The sequence below is a fragment of the Dermochelys coriacea genome, chromosome 13, assembly GCF_009764565.3.
Source record: "Dermochelys coriacea isolate rDerCor1 chromosome 13, rDerCor1.pri.v4, whole genome shotgun sequence".
In the NCBI taxonomy this organism is placed as follows: Eukaryota; Metazoa; Chordata; order Testudines; family Dermochelyidae; genus Dermochelys; species Dermochelys coriacea.
The window spans coordinates 1,087,777-1,109,461 of NC_050080.1; the positions used below are offsets into that span (position 1 = coordinate 1,087,777).

The window sequence follows — 21,685 nt, forward strand, 5'->3', positions numbered from 1 at the left end:
CAAGCTTAGCGGTCACAGGCGGGCTAAGGGACACCTTTCTCGAAGCTTTGGGCACAGACTGGACTCAAACTTACCTCTTTCCCTGCCCCACATTCTGCTGAACACCCCATTTCCCATATGCTCCTGGGGACCCAGTGCCAGCCCCATTCCAGCTCTGTGCGGGGACCCCAGTGTTGGGGGAGTGTCAGGCTCAGCACCAGCCTGTGCCCAGTTTCCCTGTCCCATAGGAAAGCTGGGAAGCAGACAGGTACCCGGGTCCTTCCCTGGTGCCCTGGATACGCGTGAGGCCGGTGCAGCGATCTGTGCTGGCTGTCAGGGTGCAGCACACCCCTCCCGACAGGCCCCGTGCAGCCAGAGCCGGGAGCATTCGCTCAGCCCTGCACCCCCTGTGCTCAGTGATTAGCTGCATAACTGGTACCTTCTTCTGAGTGTACGCAGCACATCACACACGTCCTAAAGCAGCACTTCTTCCTCCCAGGGAACACGCAATCACTGCCACACTCCAGGGGGGCTGCGTGTCGACACTTTGCTGGGTCCGGTGGGCAGGAGGAGACCAGATGGCCTTGTGTGGGGGGGTGTTAGGGGGCCGGTGGGCTCAGTTGCATGGTAGCACCCACGGATCCCAGCACCCGGGGGTGGCTGGGGACACTGACTGCCCAGAGCCATGTTCTGATTGGCTGGCTGGGCCTTGCTGAGGACGTCGCACCCCGGTGCCAGCTCCCAGCGGAGCTAGGACGGGTCCTCAGCATCCTAGGTGCATTGTGGTAGAGGAGGTGATGGGGAGCAAGGGGCTGCCAGGCTGGGGTGGGGAGAAGCAGCCGAAGGATGGAGTCCAGTGACCCCTGCAAACTTCCCCTCTTGCCCCCAGGTGCCAAGCACCCCCTCTGCAGCAGGCCAGGTCACTCCAGCTACTCTCTTGGGCACAGTAACTCCAGCTGCAAGGGACGCAGGAGAAAGGGAAGGGGTTGGTTGGCCACAGGCTGATGCCGGACGGGGGCTGGTGGGAGAAGGTCCCAGCCGGCAGGAGACTTTCACCCTAAGAGGGAGGGGGCTAAGCTGTGAGAACTCTGCCAGGTCGGGGAAGGCCATTGGTCACGCCGTGCATGGGAGCACTCAGCCATGGCTCACCGCTGGGCTCCCTCGGCTGCTTCCTGACAGGGGTTAAGACAACACATAGGAGACACCCCCTCAAAGGGCCCTCTGCTGCCACTGGAGAAGCCACCCATCTGTGTGGCTCCTGGACCCCTCCAGACGGGGTGAGCTGGCTCCCCACTCATGACTGGAGCTCCCACTCTGAGCTGCACGGGTGTCTGTGTCCATAAAACTCCCTACAGGCCCCCCACTGCTCCCCCAAATCCTGCTGACTTCCCACTGCAGATCTCCCAAGGATCTGCCCAGATCCTGTCCATAATGCTGGGAGGATCCCTGCCCCCCACAGTCCCACAAACGCCGCGGCAAAGAAGTGAGATGCCAGTGGACCCAGCGGTCTGGGCTGGGCAGGGCTGGTCTCACCCAGCCTCCCAGCCCTTGTTCTCCTGATAGAAAAGCTCTCAGTGCATGTGGCAGGGGAGGCAAGGAGGAATCATTTCACAATGTCTGATGGTGGCACGGAGAGGCCAGGGCCTTGTGGGGCTGGGCGCTGGCCACACACAGGCCCTGCCCCGAGAGCTCAGTGTCTGCGTATGGGGCAGGGTTCAGCTCTGGAGACGCTAACACTGATGGACTAAATTTACCTGCAGAGATTGGGGACATGCACATGTGACCACACCCATTACTGCAGCACTTCTGCTCCCTGGGACACTCCTCGTCCTCCCCACATTGCTCCACACAAAGGCCTGCCCCTTGGGGCTCTGGACAAAGGCCGGGTCTCCCTGGAACACAGAACAGCCCCATGACATGGGTTCAGCCTAGCAGTGAAGAGAGCCCCGCCCCCCACCTCCGGCCCTTGGCATCTGAGCTGGGTGCTCCCCATGGGAAGAGGGCCCAGGAAAGAGAGAAGCAGTCTGAGTAGAAACTCAGAGCCCGTGGGCCTGGAGGGCAGCGGGATCATCCAGGGCTGATTAATGGGGCTGGGGTCCTGCCCCTTCCCTGAGTGACCCCGACCCCTCCTCCCCTCCGGGCCCTGCATGGATGGGAGTGTTTGCATCTGGGACAGGGCAGACCGGGCCTGAGCTCACCTCCGGTGATTGCTGTCATGCAGACGTGGCCACACCCATTGCTGCAGCACTTCTGTCCCCTGGGACACTCCACATCAGCAAAGCACAATTCCACGCACAGCCCAAAGCCCTGGGGTCTTGGGCAGACGCCTGCAACACAGAGTGGCCATGTGCCCATGAGACACCGGGCCCGCTGGAGCCTAATGACTCCATATGGAAACGGGAGACCTATGGCAATGGGCCCACCAGGGTGACAGAAGGCTCCTTGAAGGGGCCCTTCCAGTTCAAGGTCCCACGCCTTATCTTCAAAGTGCTCAGGGCCTGGGCCCTGCACATCTAACCAAGCCTAGACTGCTGGGATGAAGCCGCCCCATGAGGATAAAGCTCATGTGGGCAGGAGACAGAGCTGCCTTGGGACTGGCCCCAGTCTGGAACAAGCTCCCCCAGAAGCGAGGGGCCATCCCAAACCTCCCCCCGTCCCCTGCTGCCCATGCCAGGAGCACTGCTCTGACCAACTGCCTCCAGTAAAAACACACAGCAGCGCAGGCACACAAACCCCTGTGACGGAGCGGGACTGTTCTTAATGTTTCCTCTGAATATTGTGGGGGTGCCTCAATTTCCCCTACGCAGTTCTTAAGTATCTAGGTGGTGGGATAAGGGGGTATGATCATTGCAGAGCCCTAGAAGGCAGGTATGTGCAGGGGTCTGGACACAGAGAACGGACGACACCCTGTTTCCTGGCAACTGATGGCCTGGGCCCTTCCCCCCTGCAAGGTGAGAGCTAAAGGGTTGGAGAAAAAAGGAATCCGGTGACCTCCTGGGGAGGAAGGGCTGGAGAAAGTTTCAGTTTGGGGCTGGCTGAATCAAGGCCATGGAGTGAAGGGCAGACGTGGTTGTCTGGCTCACTGCCTCCCAAAATGGACCCAGCTGAGGGGTCCTGTTCTCTGCACCTACAAGCTCTGTGTTAGACCATGTTCCTGTCGTCTAATAAACCTTCTGTTTTACTGGCTGCCTGAGGGTCTTGTCTGACTGCAGAGTTGGGGTGCAGGACCCTCTGACTTCCCCAGGACCCCGCTTGGGTAGGCTCGCTGGGAGAAGCGCACAGAGGGGCAGAGGATGCTGAATGCTCTGAGGTCAGACCCAGGAAGGTGGAAGCCGGGTGAGCTTTTTGCCTGGAGACAGTCTGCTCCCAGAGAGAGGAGACTTCCCCAGAGTATAAATGAGCAACAACCACATGGGCACAGACTGTCCCCTGGCCGGGGAGCGAGCCAGCCATGGGACAGATGTCAGGCACGTCACCTCCCACACTCCAGGCACCAGGGCAGGACAGAACCTGGCTGGGACAGAGCTCAACCCAAGCGGGCACGAGGGTCCTGGCCAGGAGAGAAACACCCGTCAGCTTCGGCAGAGACACTGACATCTGGGACCTGGGGGAGGCGGGATCGGTCAGACCTGGCCAGTGCTGGCATGCAGGGCAGGGCTCCCCAGAGAGGGCCTGACGCTGAGGGCTAGACCTTCATATCAGCCCTGCACGGCCCGTGAGCAGCGACTGCACCTGGAACTCTCCCTTGCCCTTGCACAGTGATACCAAGGCTCCTTTCCCTGGCATGTGAGTCTGCCCAAGCAGTACCCCTTTGCACGCCGGTCCATGGCCTGTGCAGGCCCAAGCTCCATGTTGCCCCGCAGGCTCTAGGTCTAGCCTCACCTCGGGGGACTTTCTGGCAGACACGGCCACAGCCACTGCTTCTGCACCTTTGTCCTCTGGGACACTCCTCGTCAGCTCTGCACTCATCCACGCACGAGTCAGTGGGGCCATCCCCAGACTTGTCCTCTCTCTCTGTAACACAGCAGGGGGCCCAGATGCCTGATCACCAGGGGTGCGCAGAGCCCAGGGAGCCCCAGGGCAGGGGAAGGGAGCATGCCCGTACCTGTGCGCACTGCCACACACTCCCGGCGGCACCCCGTGTCGCAGCACTTCTCATGTCTCTCGCACACGTGGTCGTCCAGGCACCGGTTTGAACGGTGCTGTCTCGGGTCGCTGCAGGCCTCTGCCCTGGGACAGGCACCAGGATGCTCTGGGGAGGGGGAGGCGACGAGAGAGGGACAATGAACCCCTCCTTGGCAGGCCGGGGACCCTCCATATCAACCTGTAATGAGAACTGCCCACGGGGAGGGTCCCAGCCAGACTCTCGGGCTCCTCCAGCCCAAGCCCTCTGCAGACACATGCTCACTCCTGGCTCCTGCACCCCCATACACCCTCTCTCTGCTGCACTGCCCTGGCATAGGGTGCATTCTCTCCCTGGACTGCCAGTCTGGCCCTGGGGATGAATGGGGCTGGTCCCTCTGCAGCCTAGCTGGGTACCTTTGTAGTGGGGGACACAGCGCATGGCACAGCCGCTGAAACAGCACTTCTCCTGCCTGGGGCAATCCCGGTCATGAGCACAGGCATCCTGCTCGTTGCACGGCACCAGTGTTTGCCAGGGCTTCTGCTTTGGGCACACGCCGGGTTTCTCTGACAAGAGAGGGTGGGAAGGGCAGGTTTGGAGGCTGCTGGATAGAGGGTGTCACAGTGGGGACCCACCACACCCACCCCAGGGGGAGGGTACAGCCAGCCCATCCTGCTGCACCCACCGGCCCCTCGGAACTGCGCTGGGGGATTCTTAGGGCTGGCTCTACCGACATCTGGCTCTCCAGCCCGGCGCTGGAGTCCAGAGGTCTGACGCAGCGGGCTGCAGCTCCCCACCACCCAGCCTCGCTCAGCAGCTGCAGATCCTGACCCAGAGGTGCACAAAGCCTGTGGAATGGCTGCTTAGCCGAAGTCTCCACACCTTGCGCAAGGCAGCCCTGTGCTTGAGGCGGGTCTCCTGGCCCATCGGTGCGCTGCAGCCCCTGTGCTCTCTGCTCATACCTGGAGCACAGGCAGCACCTGGCGTAGGGGTGGGGAGGTCTCCAGCTGCCCCTTGCCCGCCTTGCACACAGCCACTGGTGTTAACCCTTTCCTGCTGGGGATTCACCAGCGGGGCAAGATAGCTCCAGTGGATGCTAACGGTGGTGAGAGCCCCATGCTGGAGTGAGGGGAGCCCAGCTCCTGCTGCTCTGTTACCTCTCTCTGGGGCCTGGCATGTCCGGCCACACCCACTGTCACAGCACTTCTGGTCCCCCGCACACTCCTTGTCCCCTGCGCATGAGGACCTGCACAAGGGGGACTCGGATGTTATCCCGTCTGTCAGGGGGCAGATGCCGGGCTTCTCTGGAAAGCAGAAGGCAGAGGAGTGAGGGGGCTCACTGGGGTCTCGTGATGGGACGAGCACCCGCCCCACCACTGGTCGTTCTGTCGTGATGTCACAGTCATGGGGTTCCTTGTTCTCGCAGGCTGAGCCCTGGGCCCTGTCTGTCTGCACAGACACGGTGGCTGCGTGGCCGTGTGCCTGGGAGCTTGTCTGAGCGCCTTGGGAACATGCCAGGCTGGCCTCTCCCAGCCACCTCGACAAACCCGCAGGGATTGGCTCTGCTCTGTCTCTCCCCAGCTTCTCGCTTGCCCAGGTGAGGGGCTGCCTGCAGGGCAATCTGAACCTGCCTCCTACCTTCCGAAGGGGTCACGCACTCGTGGTCACAGCCATGCAGGCAGCACTTCTGGGCCCTGGGGCACTCGCCATCCCCTCGGCATCTAGCTTCGCACTCATAGCTGAAGTAGAGCCCGTTGCGCACGGGGCAGAATCCAGGCTTCCCTGGGCAGACAGAGGCCAAGGGCAGTCACAGAGCTGGCCAGAGGGAGGCCAGGGGGCGAGGGAGGGGTCTGAGCCCACGCTGAAGGAGAAGGGAGTGTCCCTGTCCCAAGCTGCCTGTGATCAGGTGGAGGGGCTGGGTGCTAGAAGCCGGGTGCTGCTGATGTGGGGAGTGTGGGATGCTGCCGCACTGGCAATGCCAGGGGGTCACTGGGACCCTGTATGCCCTTCTCTCTGCACCAGGGGGCCAGTTTCCTGGGGGGAGGGGATTCCCTGGGCCCGGTGGTGCTGGCAAGTCACCTCAGAGGCACAGAGCCCAGGCAGGTGGGACCCCGGACCAAGACACAAGGCTGCCGCGCAGGGCCCGGGGGTGTCCCTGAGCCTGCACATGCTGCCCCCACCTGCCATGGCTCCAAACACGGGGCGTGGATGTGACGAAGCGGGACTGTTCTAAATGTTTCCTCTGAATAGTGTGGGGGTGCCTCAGTTTCCCCTAGGCAGTTCTTAAGTCTCTAGGTGGTGGGATAAGGGTGTATGATCCTTGCAGAGCCCTAGAGGGCAGGTGTGTGCAGGGGTCTGGCTCTGCAACGATCATACAACCTTATCCCACCACCTAGAGACTTAAGAACTGCATCGGGGAAACTGAGGCACCCCCACACTATTCAGAGGAAACATTAAGAACAGTCCCGCTTCGTCACAGTGGCACTGTCTCTCCCTGGGTCAGGGCGCTGCAGGCGTGGTCACAGCCACGACTGCAGCATTTCTGGCTCCCCGCCGGCCCCACGGCTCCTTGTTCAGTGGCTGGGCAGGCTGCCGGCTGGAACATGGGGTGGCCCAAGGCAGTCGGATCCTGATGAGCCCCTACTGCCTCCATGTGGGGAGGGAGAGGAGACCTTGGGAAAATGGATCCGCTGGGACAGGCAGATAGCAGAGGGCCCTTTGTAGGCCCAGCCTCTAGCCCCTGTTCCTGTCCATCGCTCGTGTAGTCCTGTCAGTGTGTTCCCAATGCTGCCATAGGGGTGTCGCTGCCATAGGGCTGTCACTGCCATTCCTCCCGCATGGGCACGGACACTCACCGCTGCCCTGTGCTGGGCACGCCTGGCGGCACCGATGGCTGCAGCACCTCTCTGCTCTCGGGCAGTCCTGGTCACTGCGACATCTCTGCCCACCGTGCCCCTTGGGGGCGGCTGGGCCAGCGCCGGGTTCCTCTGCAACACAGAGCGGTCACAGGGCAGTGACGCCCCATTCAGACAAGCCCTAACGCTCCAGCTTGTATCAGGGGGATGGCAGGGAATGGGACTGACAAAAGACCCTGCTCTTTTCTCAATCCAGCCTCAGCCCTTGAGTTCCAGCCTTTCCCCACCCACTGCACTGAGACCTTTTCGTTCCCAGGACGGTATCTTAGGAGGAAAAGGCCCGGTTGTCTCTGTCCTCAGCCCCTGTCATGGGCACCCCACCTGCCCCATATGCCGTCAGAGCTCTCTGCTCACTGCCTCTCCCTCAAGTCCCTCACTGCTCCTCCTCCCTGTGCCCTGCTCCAGCCAATAACTCTGGGTATCCCCCACATAAAGATCACGGGCTCCAGAGAATCCCAGCCCCTGCACCAGGAAACTGGCCCTCGAGCCTTCAGCCCCTGGGAGGGAGTGATGGGATGGGCAGCGAGTGCCCCTGGAGCAGCCCACATGGGCACGTGCCGTCTCACCTGCCGTGGGGGAGGGCGGTGCACAGACGTAGCTGGAGCCCATCCTGCAGCACTTGTCTCTCTTGTGGCAGTCGCTGTCCTGCTGGCACAGCGTCAGGGGCGGCCCCTCGTCTCTGATTTTAAATGCTGGGCAAAGCCCCGGTTTCTCTGGAACACAGGCCAGGCGTGTGGCAGTGAGGCCCTGTCCAGTCACAGAGCTGCCCCAGTCAAGTCCCACCAACTCCATGGGGCAGCAGGCAGGGGGTTCTTGGGGAAATGGGCCAGGCCCGGCCTGAAGGGTGGCCCAGAACCAGTCCCCTGGCCCGCTGCCTCGGCACCTTCCCTGGCCTCTCCTTGCCCTTTGCTCTCTGAGGTCGCCCCCTCTCTGCCCTGTGACTCACGTCTGGCTTGGGCCCTGGCATGTCTAGTCCTCTTCCCCCAGATCCCTCCCTGCCCCAAGCCCTGCTCTCAGATGCCCGTCCCCTCTTTGCCTCAGCTCACGTGCCCTCTGTCTAGCCAGCGCTCCCGCCCCGTCTGCCCTCGCTCTTTGCTCCATCTTGGCCCTCGGTCCCCAGCTCTCTGGGCCCATGTCCTCTGCCCCCTGGCCCCCAGTGCTCTGTGCCCCACGTCCCCATTCCCCAACCCCTGGGACAGAGCTCCCTGGGGGAATGATGGCCCGAGTCTGAGCTGCTGGCTGGGGAGCAGACCATTCAGGACATGTGTAACATTATTGACTTGAACTGGGACCATATAGAACATTGTTGCAACCAAGGTCCTGTAGTGGCACCAAATCTTGTATAAAGGGGGTCAAATAAGGTATCTAAGACAAGGTTAGGATTATGCTATCTGTTTGCATGTATCATTTTTGTATTTAAAAATATAAGTATTGGCTCTATACTGTCTGTATTCCAAACTTGTGCTATGCTTCTGGGTGACACCCCAGATAAGTTGCAAAAAGAAAAGGAGTACTTGTGGCACCTTAGAGACTAACAAATTTATTAGAGCATAAGCTTTCGTGAGCTACAGCTCACTTCATCGGATGCATTGAAGTGAGCTGTAGCTCACGAAAGCTTATGCTCTAATAAATTTGTTAGTCTCTAAGGTGCCACAAGTACTCCTTTTCTTTTTGCGAATACAGACTAACAGGGCTGCTACTCTGAACCCAGATAAGTTGGTGTCAGCTCTGCCTAGCCTGCTTGATGGCCCATTAAGGACCATCCTCTATACAATTGACCCATTGAGAGAAGGCAGTCTCGCCTTATGACTCAGCAAGGTGTGCAGGGACATGCCTATGGACAGAACTCTGAGGTTCTTTCATGCCATGTGATGGATAGCTTGTCTTTGGAACAAAGAAAGAAAGACCACATGGGAAGAGACTATAAAAAGCTGCTGCAGCTCCTCCATCTTGTCTTCAATCCTGCTTCCTACCTCTGGAAGGACTTTGCTACACTGAAATTTTGAACCGAGGACTGAATGACCCCTCCCAGCTGTGGATGTTCTCCAGAGACTTGATTTGAACCTGCAGTTTATTCTATCACTGTTGCAAGCCTGAACCAAGAACTTTGCCATTACTGTATGTAATTGATTCCATTTAACCAATTCTAGCTCTCATCTATATCTTTTTTCTTTTATGAATAAACTTTTAGATTTTAGATTCTAAAGGACTGGCAACAGCATGATTTGTGGGTAAGATTTGATTTGTATATTGACCTGGGTCTGGGGCTTGGTCCTTTGGGATCGAGAGAACCTTTTTTTCTTTTATTGGGGTATTGGTTTTCATAATGAGTGGCACTGGTGGTGATACTGGGAAACTGGAGTGTCTAAGGGAATTGCTTGTGTGACTTGTGAAGCAATTTGTCCTGAATTGGCTCTCTCAGTTGGGTCCCACCAGAACCATCCTCTTTACAACGTGTTTCTGCGGTGGGTCCTGGCTAGTGCCTACATGTCCCGAATGCCTCTCACCGGCTCAGCAGTGAGCCTTGCCTGTGTGGGGCCGGGCTCAGAGAGGGACAGCAAACTCACCTTGCTGGGGGGCGAGGCAGGTGGGGCCACAGTGGAGGCGGCAGCACTTGTCAGCTCCTCTGCAGTCACTGTCCTGGGTGCAGGGGGATAGACAGGGCTCCTTGCTGGTCCCTGGGGCTCTGGCTGGGCACACTCCAGGTTTCACTGAGACAGAGCAGGCCAAAGGGTGAGACACACAGTGTGGTGGGAAGGGAGGGGCTGGAGAAATCAGCACCCACCTCCCTCGTAGATCACTCCTGAGCCCTCTGCCCTGGCCTGTCCCTCCGCTGGGAGCAGGGCTGCCCAGGAGAGCGGAGTCCTAGCCAGGGCAGTTCAGGAGCAAAGTGCTGGGGTAGTGCGTCTGCAAATGGCTGCACACATGCGGATCAGCTCCTGCCAGCACTCCCTGGCAGGGCTTCACAGAGGTGGGAGGCTAGGGTGACCGGATAGAAAGATCGGGATGGGGTGCGGGGTAATAGGCACCTATATAAGAAAAAGCCCTGAATATTTGGACTGTCCCTATAAAATAGGGACATCTGGTCACCCTAGGGGAGGTTTGCCGGGGATGGGGTTAACAGTGCCTAGCACAGAGCGAGCCCAGAGCTTGGGCACATGTTGCCAAGATGTTAAAAGGAGGCTTCCCTGGGCCATGCCACCTCTGTGTGCACAGGGTAACTAGCAACCCAAGCCGCAGCAGTTAGCGAGTCCCTTAGCGCCCAGTGGTCTCGGTCTATGGCTAGGGACGCACCAGCTCACTGCGGACAGGGGGACACATTGGGAAGGGGCAGAGATGAGCCAGAGAGAACGAGTCTGCAGCTGGAGGCTGCCCTGCAGGGAGCAACTGCAGAAGCTCCATCTGTTTAGTTTCTCAAGAAGGTTGAGGTGACTTGGTCACGGTCTGCAGCTGTCTGCACGGAGAGGGATTTCTGAGAGCAGTGGCTGGGAGCTGGGGCCCCACAGGTTCAAGTTAGAAGCAAGGAGCAGGGAGGGGTGGTGGGTTCTGTCACTTGGGCGTTAGCTCAAGTCTGAACATCTCTCTCTCCGAGGTCTGCTCTAGCTCCACCAGGAGCTCTGGGCTGGGTGCAGGACTCCCCAGGTGAGGGTCTCTGGCTGTGCTATGCAGGAGGGCAGATGGGTCCCTATGGGTCTGGGGCTCAGCGGGGCCAGCTGAATGCCCCCTGGACACAGCGGGTTCAAAATCCACCCAAATGTGCCTTTCTAAGGACTGATCCGCAACAGGCCCTGCCCGAGGATCCACTGCCTCTCACCGACAAGCTTCATGGCCATGCAGGCCAGGCCACAGCCATTGCTGCAGCACTTCTGGGCGCGTGGACAGTCGCTGTCGGAACGGCATCTCTCATCACAGGCACCGACGGCTCCTCCTGGTAACACCGGGCAGACTCCAGGCCTCACTGCAACACCCAACAGCCACACGGAGTGAGACCCAGCCCGCGCACTGAAGTGCAGCAGTGGGAGGGGGGGAGGGAAATGGGCCATGCTGGGAGAAGGAAGATAGACCCCATGGCCGCTGTCCCCTTCTGCCCTTAGCCTCTGCACCGGTGCTCTTTGTGGAGAGAAGGCCCCATGTCCATGTTAAGGATCTGCCAATCCCAGAGTTTCTAAGGCCAGCTGGGAGTTGGGATCATTCAGGGCAGGTTTTTGGGACTGGTCTTCTGGCTGCTGACAGAGCGAGCCCCGGCCCCAGCCCCTGCTCAGGCAGGCAGCTCTCAGCCCTTGAGGAGCCCTGTACTCGGCTCATCCCGGGATCAGCACATGCGGCAGGGCTGAGCACAGAGACGCTGATGTGAAAGGTCTGAACATACCTTCAGCGATGACTCCCATGCAGACGTGACCACACCCGGTGCTGCAGCATTTCTGCCCCCCGGGGCACTGCGCATCCCTGCTGCACTTCTCCACACAGAGGCCAGGTCTCTGCAGGGTCGGGCAGATGCCGGGTCTCTCTGGAACACACAATGGGCGCATGGCAGAGGCCCTGCCCAGTCACCGAGCTGCTTTCGTCTCCAAGTTGGTCAAGTTCCCCCCACAACTGCCATAAACAAATGACCCATTTCCCCAAGTTGGAGGGGTCAAAATGGCAAGAAGCGAAGACCTCCCAATGGCCCATCTCAGCAGGGAGCTGGCAAACATGTAAGGCCCAGTGAGGTCCCTCATGGGGAAGGGGGAGTGGAACAGAGAGGAAGCTGACAGGACTCTAGAGACGTGAATGGGGCTCTGCAGGGACCTCGCCAGGGGGTGGCAGGGGATTGCAGGGACCAAGGGAGGAGCAGGCATCAAAAGCACACAGCTGGATCCCCTGTAGGTTTCAACCCCTCCAGGGGGCTCCGCTATGTCCCTGGGGGTGGCGTAGATGCTCAGAGTGCTGCTGTCAGAGCCACCCCAGCCAACACCTGATAACTCCATGTGGGAAAGGGGGGGTGTCCTGAGGGAAGGGGACAGAGCAGGACTGAAGGACCTCAGCTGCCCAGTAATGCCAGGTAACGATGGGCAAAGCCTGGATCGCGCTGCCCCTGTGTGCTGCCCCATTCTTCCTGAGTGGGACAAAACATAAGAACGGCCATACTGGGTCAGACATTTGTAAGTTCAACTTTCGTGATAAAGAGATTGCACTGCAGTCCTTGTATTAGGTGAATTGAAAAATACTATTTCTTTTGGTTTTTACAGTGCAAATATTTGTAATAAAAATATGAAGTGAGCACTGTACCCTTTGAAAATATTTGAAAATGTAGAAAACATCCAAAAGTATTTAAATAAATGGTATTATATTATTGTTTAACAGCGTGATTAATCATGATTGATTTTTTTTAATTGCTTGACAGCCCTAGTTTTCAGAGAACTATCCATGATGACTCCAAGATCTCTTTCTTGGTGTTAACAGCTGTTTTAGATCCATCATTTTGTATGTACAAGTGGGATTATGTTTTCCAATGTGCACTGCTTTGCATTTATCAACACTGAATTTCATCTGCCACTTTCTTGCCCAGTCACCCAGTTTTGTGAGTTCCCTTTGTAGCTCTTCTCAGTCAGCTTTGGGCTTAACTATCTTAAGTAATTTTCTATTGTCTGTAAATTTTGCCACCTCACTGTTTATCCCTTTTTCCAGGTCACTTTTGAATACATTGAGACACCCTGCAGCTCCCTGGAGTGACCCTCTTCACCTCCCAGGACGGGAGCTGTCGTTCCCCAGAGTCCAGCTCTGCCCCCCAGAAGGCGACTGGCTGAAGGCTGGGGCTGAGGGCGGCATTATTACCAAACCAATGGGGGTGAGGGATGGACACAGCTTGGATTCCTGCTGCCAATGGCACAGGGTGGGGTTTACCTTCGCCCTGCGCGGGGCACTCTACGCGACACCAATGGCTGCAGCACCTCTCTGGTCCTGGGCAGTCCCAATCACTGCGGCATCTCTGCCCAGCGTGCCCCTTGGGGGCAGCTGGGCCAGCGCCAGGTTCCTCTGCAACACAGAGCGGTCACCGGGCAGTGACGGCCCATCCAGACAAGCCGTAACACTCCAGCTGGTATTGGGAGGACGAGGGGAATGGGGCTGACTGGGGCTGGAGCCAGACGCAAAAGTGTCAGAATGTCCAATCTCCTTCTCAAGCCCCTGTTCCCACCTCAGCCCCTCCCACATGTGCCCCCACCTCCCGAGGAGAGATCACACTGGGCTGGTCAGGCCCCACCACAGACATGCACCAAATTGCTCCAGAGCCCCATGGCTCCCCCACACCTGAACACAACTCCGGCTCCCTGCCCAGGCTGCCCTCTTCCTGCCCCCCTCTCCTGTTAGTGTTGGGGAGGGAATATGGAGTGGGCTGGAACCCTGGCCCCCTGGCTCGGAAGGACAACCAGCCTTGGACCTAGGGTGGCAGAGATAAGGTAATAAATGGGGCTGGGGCAGCAGAGATTCCCATCGGTCTGTAACTGGGACCCCTGAGCCCGTTCCCAGCTCCTCTTACCTTCGCTCTGCACTGGGCACACCTGGCGGCACCGATGGCTGCAGCACCTCTCTGCTGCTGGGCAGTCCTGGTCACTGTGGCATCTCTGCCCAGTATGCCCCTCGGAGGCACCTGGGCCAGATGTGGGGGTCCCTGTTACATAGAACAGCCCCATGGCAGTGAGAAGCCAGCTGGGCACAGAGACGCACCAGATGTAGCCTCACAGCTCCACGGGGAAAGGGGTGTACTGAGGGAACCGGGCCAGACCAGGACTGAAGAAGGACCCCAGTGCCTGTCCCGTCCCGCTAGCTCTGTGTGCTGTTCATCACACTTAGCCCCCTCCCTGTCCAGCGTTATCCTTTCCCTTCCCTCAGCTCCGTGCCCTGTTGTGACGAAGTGGGACTGTTCTTAATGTTTCCTCTGAATATTGTGGGAGTGCCTCAGTTTCCCCTATGCAGTTCTTAAGTATCTAGGTGGTGGGATAAGGGTGTATGATCGTTGCAGAGCCCTGGAGGGCAGCTGTGTGCAGGGGTCTAGACACAGAGAATGGCCGACACCCTGTTTTCTGGCAACTGATGGCCTGGGCCCTTCCCCCCTGCAAGATGAGAGCTAAAGGGTGGAAGACAAAGAGATCAGGTGACTTCCTGGCTCCGGAAAGGGACAAAGCCCAGAGGAGGGGGGGGCTGGAGGGGAGTCAGTTTGGGACTGGGTGGGGACGAGGAGTGAAGTGCAGACGTGGTTGTCTGGCTCCCTGTCCCCCGAAATGGACCCAGCTGAGGGGTCCTGTTCTCTGCATCTACAAGCTCTGTGTTAGACCCTGTTCCTGTTGTCTAATAAACCTTCTGTTTTACTGGCTGGCTGAGAGTCACGTCTGACTGCGGAGTTGGGGGGCAGGACCCTCTGGCTTCCCCAGGACCCTGCCTGGGCGGACTCGCTGTGGGAAGCGCATGGAGGGGCAGAGGATGCTGAATGCTCCGAGGTCAGACCCAGGAAGGTGGAAGTTGTGTGAGCTTCTTGCCCTGAAGACAGTCCGCTCACAGAAAGGAGACTTCCCCAGAGTCCTGACTGGCTTTGTAGGGAGCAGTTCCAGAGTATCGCCCCGGGACTCCATGACAACTGTAATGCCAGGTAACGATGGGCAAAGCCTGGATCTCCCTGCCCCTGGGTGCTGACCCATTCTAAAATCCCTGCAGCTCCCTGGAGTGACCCTCTTCACCAACTGGTAGGGGAGCTGCTGTTCCGCAGAGTCCAGCTGTGCCCCCCAGAAGGTGACTGGCTGAAAGCTGGGGCTGTGGGTGGCATTATTACCAAACTGATGGGGGTGAAGGATAGGACCTAAAAATCTAAATAATAAGATGGGTGAACTAGAGTGCCAAGTATTAAATGAGGCTATTGATATAATAGGCATCACAGAAACTTGGTGGAATGAGGATAATCAATGGATGCAGTAACATCAGGGTACAAAATATATCGGAAGGACAGAACAGGTCGTGTTGGTGTGGGAGTGGCACTATATGTGAAAGAAAGGGTAAAAAATCTTAAATGAACCAAACTGTACCACATAATGACAGGTTTCAGAGTAGCAGCCGTGTTAGTCTGTATTCGCAAAAAGAAAAGGAGTACTTGTGGCACCTTAGAGACTAACAAATTTATTAGAGCATAAGCTTTCGTGAGCTACAGCATCCGATGAAGTGAGCTGTAGCTCACGAAAGCTTATGCTCTAATAAATTTGTTAGTCTCTAAGGTGCCACAAGTACTCCTTTTCTTTTTGCAAACTGTACCACAGAATCTCTATGGATAGTTTAACAAATTTATTAGAGCATAAGCTTTCGTGAGTTAGAGCTCACTTCATCGGATGCATTTGGTGGAAAAAACAGAGGAGAGATTTATATACACACACACAGAGAACATGAAACAATGGGTTTATCATACACATCATCCTTGATGATGCGTTGGAGAGGTTTTAGTTGGGGGCTGAAGGTGATGGCTAGTGGCGTTCTGTTGTTTTCTTTGTTGGGCCTGTCCTGTAGTAGGTGACTTCTGGGTACTCTTCTGGCTCTGTCAATCTACTACAGGACAGGCCCAACAAAGAAAACAACAGAACGCCACTAGCCATCACCTTCAGCCCCCAACTAAAACCCCTCCAACGCATCATCAAGGATCTACAACCTATCCTGAAGGACGAGCCATCGCTCTCTCAGATCTTGGGAGACAGACCAGTCCTTGCTTACAGACAGCCCCCCAATCTGAAGCAAATACTCACCAGCAACCACACACCACACAACAGAACCACTAACCCAGGAACCTATCCTTGCAACAAAGCCCGTTGCCAACTCTGTCCACATATCTATTCAGGGGATACCATCATAGGGCCTAATCACATCAGCCACACTATCAGAGGCTCGTTCACCTGCGCATCTACCAATGTGATATATGCCATCATGTGCCAGCAATGCCCCTCTGCCATGTACATTGGCCAAACTGGACAGTCTCTACGTAAAAGAATGAATGGACACAAATCAGACGTCAAGAATTATAACATTCAAAAACCAGTTGGAGAACACTTCAATCTCTCTGGTCACTCGATCACAGACCTAAGAGTGGCTATACTTCAACAAAAAAACTTCAAAAACAGACTCCAACGAGAGACTGCTGAATTGGAATTAATTTGCAAACTGGATACAATTAACTTAGGCTTGAATAGAGACTGGGAATGGATGAGTCATTACACAAAGTAAAACTATTTCCCCATGGTATTTCTCCCTCCCACCCCACCCCCCACTGTTCCTCTGATATTCTTGTTAACTGCTGGAATTAGCCTACCTGCTTGTCACCATGAAAGGTTTTCCTCCTTTCCCCCCCCCTGCTGCTGGTGATGGCTTATCTTAAGTGATCACTCTCCTTACAGTGTGTATGATAAACCCATTGTTTCATGTTCTCTGTGTGTGTGTATATAAATCTCTCCTCTGTTTTTTCCACCAAATGCATCCGATGAAGTGAGCTGTAGCTCACGAAAGCTTATGCTCTAATAAATTTGTTAGTCTCTAAGGTGCCACAAGTACTCCTTTTCTTTTTGCGAATACAGACTAAGACGGCTGCTACTCTGAAACCTGTGTCTATGGATAGTAATTCCATACTCGAATAATAAGAATAAAACAGTAGGGATATATTACCCTGGAAAAAGGCTAATGTAGTGCCCATCTTTAAAAAAGGGAAGGAGGATCCTGGGAACTACATGCCAGTCAGCCTCACCTCAGTCCCTGGAAAAATCATGGAGCAGGTCCTCAAGGAATCAATTCTGAAGCACTTAGAGGAGAGGAAAGTGATCAGGAACAGTCAGCATGGATTCATCAAGGGCAAGTCATGCCTGACTAATCTAATTGCCTTCTACGATGAGATAACTGGCTCTGTGGATGAGGGGAAAGCAGTGGACGTGTTGTTCCTTGACTTTGGCAAAGCTTTTGACACAGTCTCCCACAGTATTTTTGCCAGCAAGTTAAAGAAGTATGGACTGGATGAATGGACTATAAGGTGGATAGAAAGCTGGCTAGATTGTCGGGCTCAATGGGTAGTGATCAATGGCTCCATGTCTAGTTGGCAGCCGGTATCCAGTGGAGTGCCCCAAGGGTCAGTCCTGGGGCCAGTTTTGTTCAATATCTTCATAAATGATCTGAAGGATGGCGTGGATTGCACCCTCAGCAAGTTTGCAGATGACACTAAACTGGGAGGAGAGGTAGATACGCTGGCGGGTAGGGATAGGATACAGAGGGCCCTAGACAAATTAGAAGATTGGGCCAAAAGAAATCTAATGAGGTTCAACAAGGACAAGTGCAGAGTCCTGCACTTAGGATGGAAGAATCCCATGCACCGCTACAGACTAGGGACCGAATGGCTCGGCAGCAGTTCTGCAGAAAAAGACCTAGGGGTTACAGTGGACGAGAAGCTGGATACGAGTCAACAGTGTGCCCTTGTCGCCAAGAAGGCCAATGGCATTTTGGGACGTATAAGTAGGGGCATAGCCAGCAGATCGAGGGATGTGATCGTTCCCTTCTATTCGACATTGGTGAGGCCTCATCTGGAGTACTGTGTCCAGTTTTGGGCCCCACACTACAAGAAAGATGTGGAAAAACTGGAAAGAGTCCAGAGGAGGGCAACGAAAATGATTAGGGGACTGGAACACATGACTTATGAGGAGAGGCGCGGTTCTGAGGAAGCCAGAGGGTCCTGCCCCGCAACTTCACAGTCAGACGTGACTCTTAGCCAGCCAGTAAAACAGAAGGTTTATTAGATGACAGGAACATGGTTTAAACCAGAGCTTGTAGGTACAGAGAACAGGACCCCTCAGCCGGGTCCATTTTGGGAGGCAGTGAGCCAGAGAACCCCATCTGCACTTCACTCCTTGTCCCCAGCCAGTCCCAAACAAACTCTCTCCACCCCCTCCTCCTCTGGGCTTTGTCCCTTTCCCGGGCCAGGAGGTCACCGGATTCCTTTGTTCTCCAACCCTTTAGCTCTCACCTTGCAGGGGGGAAGGGCCAGGCCATCAGTTGCAGGAAACAGAGTGTTGGCCATTTATGTACCCTGGCCCTGTGCTCTGCAACAATTACACTCCCTTATCCCACCACCTAGAGACTTAAGAAATGCATAGGGGAAACTGAGGCACCCCTATAGTATTCAGAGGAAACGTTAAGAACAGACCCACTTAGTCACACACTCAAATAATGTTAATAGATTGGTGAGGCATGATTTCCCTTTGCAAAAACCATGTTGACTCTTCCCCAACAAATTATGTTCATCTACGTGTCTGACAATTCTGTTTTTTATTGTAGTTTCAACCAGTTTGCCTGGTACTGAAGTCAGGCTTACCGGCCTGTAATTTCCAGGGTCAACTCTGGAGCCCTTAGCTATCCCCCAGTCATTTGGTACAGAAGCTGATTTAAATGGTAGGTTAGATACCACAGTTAGTAGTTCTGCAATTTCACATTTGAGTTCCTTCAGAACTCTTGGGTGAATACCATCTGGTCTTGGTGACTTATTACTGTTTAGTTTATCAGTTTGTTCCGAAACCTCCTTCAATGACACCTCAATCTGGGACAGTTCCTCAGATCTGTCACTCAAAAAGAATGGCTCAGGTTTGGGAATCTCCCTCACATCCTCAGCCGTGAAGACCGATGCAAAGGATTAATTTAGCTTCTTCACAATGGCCTTATCATCCTTGAGTCCTTCTTTAGTACCTCGATCGTCCAGTGGCCCCACTGGTTGTTTAGCAGGCTTTCTGCTTCTGATGTCTTAAAACATTTTTTGCTATTTCTGTTAGAGTCTTTGGCTAGCTGTTCTTCAAATTCTTTTTTGGCTTTCCTAATTATATTTTTACACTTCACTTGCCAGAGTTTATGCTCCTTTCTATTTTCCTGACTAGGATTTAACTTCCACTTCTTTAAGGATGCCTTTTTGCCTCTCACTGCTTCTCTTACTTTGTTATTTAGCCCTGGTGGCACTTTTTTGGCTCTCGTACTATGTTTTTTAATTTGGGGTATACATTTAAGTTGAGCCTCTCTTATGGTGTCTTTAAAAAGTTTCCATGCAGCTTGCAGGGATTTGACTTTTGGTGCTGTACCTTAATTTCTGTTTCACTAACTTCCTTATTTTTGTCTAGTTCCCCTTTCTGAAATTAAATGCTACAGTGTTGAGCCACTGTGGTGTTTTCCCCACCACAGGGATGTTAAATTGATATATTATGGTCACTATTACCAAGCAGACCAGCGATATTCACCTCTTCGACCTGATCCTGTGCTCCACTTAGGACTAAATCAAGAATTGCCTCTCCCCTTGTGGGTTCCAGGACTAGCTGCTCCAAGAAGCAGTCATTTAAGGTGTCAAGAGACTTTATCTTTGCATCCCGTCCTGAGGTGACATGTATCCAGTCAACATGAGGATACATAATTGAAATCCCCCATTATTATTGAGTTTTTTATTTTAATAGCCTCTCTAAGCTCCCTGTTCATTTCACAGTCTCTATCACTATCCTGGTCAGGTGGTCGATATCATAGAATCATAGAATATCAGGGTTGGAAGGGACCTCAGGAGGTATCTAGTCCAACCCCCTGCTCAAAGCAGGACCAATCCCCAACTAAATCATCCCAGCCAGGGCTTTGTCAAGCCTGACCTTAAAAACCTCTAAGGAAGGAGACTCCACCACCTCTCTAGGGAACCCATTCCAGTGCTTCACCACCCTCCTAGTGAAAAAGTTTTTCCTAATATCCAACCCAAACCTCCCCTACTGCAACTTGAGACCATTGCTCCTTGTTCTGTCATCTGCTACCACTGAGAATAGCCTAGATCCAAATGAAATTTATAGGCAACAGATTTAAAACAAACAAAAGGAAGTTTTTTTCACACAACACACAGTCATCTTGTGGAACTCCTTGCCAGAGGATGTTGCGAAGGCCAAGACCATAACTAGATTCAAAAAAGAACTAGACAAGTTCATGGAGGATAGGTCCATCAATGGCTATTAGCCAGGATGGGCAGGGATTTGCCAGAAGCTGGGAATGAGCCACAGGGGATGGATCATTTGGTGATTCCCTGTTCTGTTCCTTCCCTCTGGGGCATCTGGCAGTGGTCACAGTCGGAAGACAGGACACTGGGCTAGATGGACCTTTGCTCTGACCCTATATAGCCATTGTTATGTTCTTATGATCAGCTATGAGTCCTGTGCCAGTGGCACAACATGGGGCTTACCTTCACCCTGCGCGGGGCACTCTGCACGACACCAATGGCTGCAGCATCTCTCTGCTCCCGGGCAGTCCCAGTCACTGCGGCATCTCTGCCCACCATGCCCCTCGGGGGTGGCTGGGCCAGCGCCGGGTTCCTCTGCAACACAGAGCGGTCACAGGGCAGTGACGGCCCATCCAGACAAGCCCTAACACTCTAGCTTGTATCGGGGGTGGAGGCCCTGCTGAGAACGGGGCCAAGGGGGCTGCAGGCAGATTCTGTCCTCTCCCAGCACTCAGCGCAGGGTGGGGTCAGTATCAGTGGGGCTGGCAGATGAAGTCAGCAGGAGCCATAGCAAGTGGGGACGGGTGTGCTGGGAGACAGCCGATGTCTGGTGCTCTGCTCCGGGCTCCCCACGGTTGCTTTCCACCACCCACTGCCCTGGGCATCCCCATGTTTACCATCCTACAGCCACCCACCCCAGGGGCAGAGCTAGAGGGCACCATGTGGGGGTCAGCTCAGCCCCGCTGAGGTTGGGGAGAGCACTGGGACGGGGCTTGAGGCTCTGTCTCTATGACTGGTGGAGGGCAGTGTGTGGGGCAGAATGGTGCACTCAACTGGCTCTGGCTGGCATGGGGCCCTTGAGCCTTCGGCCCCTGGGAGGGAGTGATGGGATGGGCAGCGAGTGCCCCTGGAGCAGCCCACATGGGCACGTGCCACCTCACCTGCCGTGGGGGAGGGCGGTGCACAGACGTAGCTGGAGCCCATCCTGCAGCACTTGTCTCTCTTGTGGCAGTCGCTGTCCTGCTGGCACAGCGTCAGGGGCGGCCCCTCGTCTCTGATTTTAAATGCTGGGCAAAGCCCCGGTTTCTCTGGAACACAGGCCAGGCGTGTGGCAGTGAGGCCCTGTCCAGTCACAGAGCTGCCCCAGTCAAGTCCCACCAACTCCATGGGGCAGCAGGCAGGGGGTTCTTGGGGAAATGGGCCAGGCCCGGCCTGAAGGGTGGCCCAGAACCAGTCCCCTGGCCCGCTGCCTCGGCACCTTCCCTGGCCTCTCCTTGCCCTTTGCTCTCTGAGGTCGCCCCCTCTCTGCCCTGTGACTCACGTCTGGCTTGGGCCCTGGCATGTCTAGTCCTCTTCCCCCAGATCCCTCCCTGCCCCAAGCCCTGCTCTCAGATGCCCGTCCCCTCTTTGCCTCAGCTCACGTGCCCTCTGTCTAGCCAGTGCTCCCGCCCCGTCTGCCCTCGCTCTTTGCTCCATCATGGCCCCCGGTCCCCAGCTCTCTGGGCCCATGTCCTCTGCCCCCTGGCCCCCAGTGCTCTGTGCCCCTCGTCCCCTTTCCCCGACCCCGGGGCCTGAGCTTCCTGCCAATCAGGAGATGGTCAGATGCCCTGGGGCTTGGATCAGGATCATTCAGGGTGTGTTTCCGGGGTGGGGACCTGGCCCTAGAAGGTATGTCTA

At 55.6% G+C, this 21,685-nt stretch overlaps 2 protein-coding genes across 2 annotated transcripts; both read right to left on the minus strand.

Moving 5' to 3' along the window:
• Positions 1-3,664: 3,664 nt before the first annotated feature.
• On the minus strand, positions 3,665-7,347 carry LOC119842106 (balbiani ring protein 3-like). Its single transcript, XM_043496081.1, has 7 exons — positions 7,339-7,347; positions 6,958-7,087; positions 5,741-5,884; positions 5,260-5,406; positions 4,519-4,668; positions 4,085-4,231; positions 3,665-3,993 (listed from the first exon to the last, which is right to left on the minus strand). The coding sequence occupies exons 1-7, from the start codon at positions 7,345-7,347 to the stop codon at positions 3,665-3,667; spliced, it is 1,056 nt and encodes a 351-aa protein (XP_043352016.1).
• LOC122456532 (balbiani ring protein 3-like) lies at positions 7,006-21,382 on the minus strand. Its single transcript, XM_043496082.1, has 7 exons — positions 20,950-21,382; positions 20,252-20,383; positions 13,535-13,666; positions 12,901-13,032; positions 11,387-11,524; positions 10,832-10,975; positions 7,006-7,730 (listed from the first exon to the last, which is right to left on the minus strand). Exons 1-7 carry the CDS (start codon positions 21,173-21,175, stop codon positions 7,354-7,356), a joined length of 1,281 nt encoding a protein of 426 aa, XP_043352017.1. The 5' UTR covers positions 21,176-21,382; the 3' UTR covers positions 7,006-7,353.
• Between the last annotated feature and the right edge of the window lie 303 nt (positions 21,383-21,685).

Bases quoted from the DNA above. Each gene is read 5' to 3' on its own strand.
- LOC119842106 (XM_043496081.1), bottom strand. The intron at 5,885-6,957 runs GTGAGTGTCCGT...CTGTCTGCCCAG, and splicing joins GTGCCCAGCACAGGGCAGCG to GGAAGCCTGGATTCTGCCCC. The intron at 4,669-5,259 runs GTAACAGAGCAG...CTCTCTTGTCAG, and splicing joins ATGCCAGGCCCCAGAGAGAG to AGAAACCCGGCGTGTGCCCA.
- LOC122456532 (XM_043496082.1), bottom strand. From the start codon at position 21,175: ATGGAGTTGGTGGGACTTGACTGGGGCAGCTCTGTGACTGGACAGGGC. The intron at 11,525-12,900 runs GTAAACCCCACC...TGTGTGTTCCAG, and splicing joins GTGCCCCGCGCAGGGCGAAG to AGAGACCCGGCATCTGCCCG. The intron at 7,731-10,831 runs GTGAGAGGCAGT...CCTGTGTTCCAG, and splicing joins CATGGCCATGAAGCTTGTCG to AGAAACCGGGGCTTTGCCCA.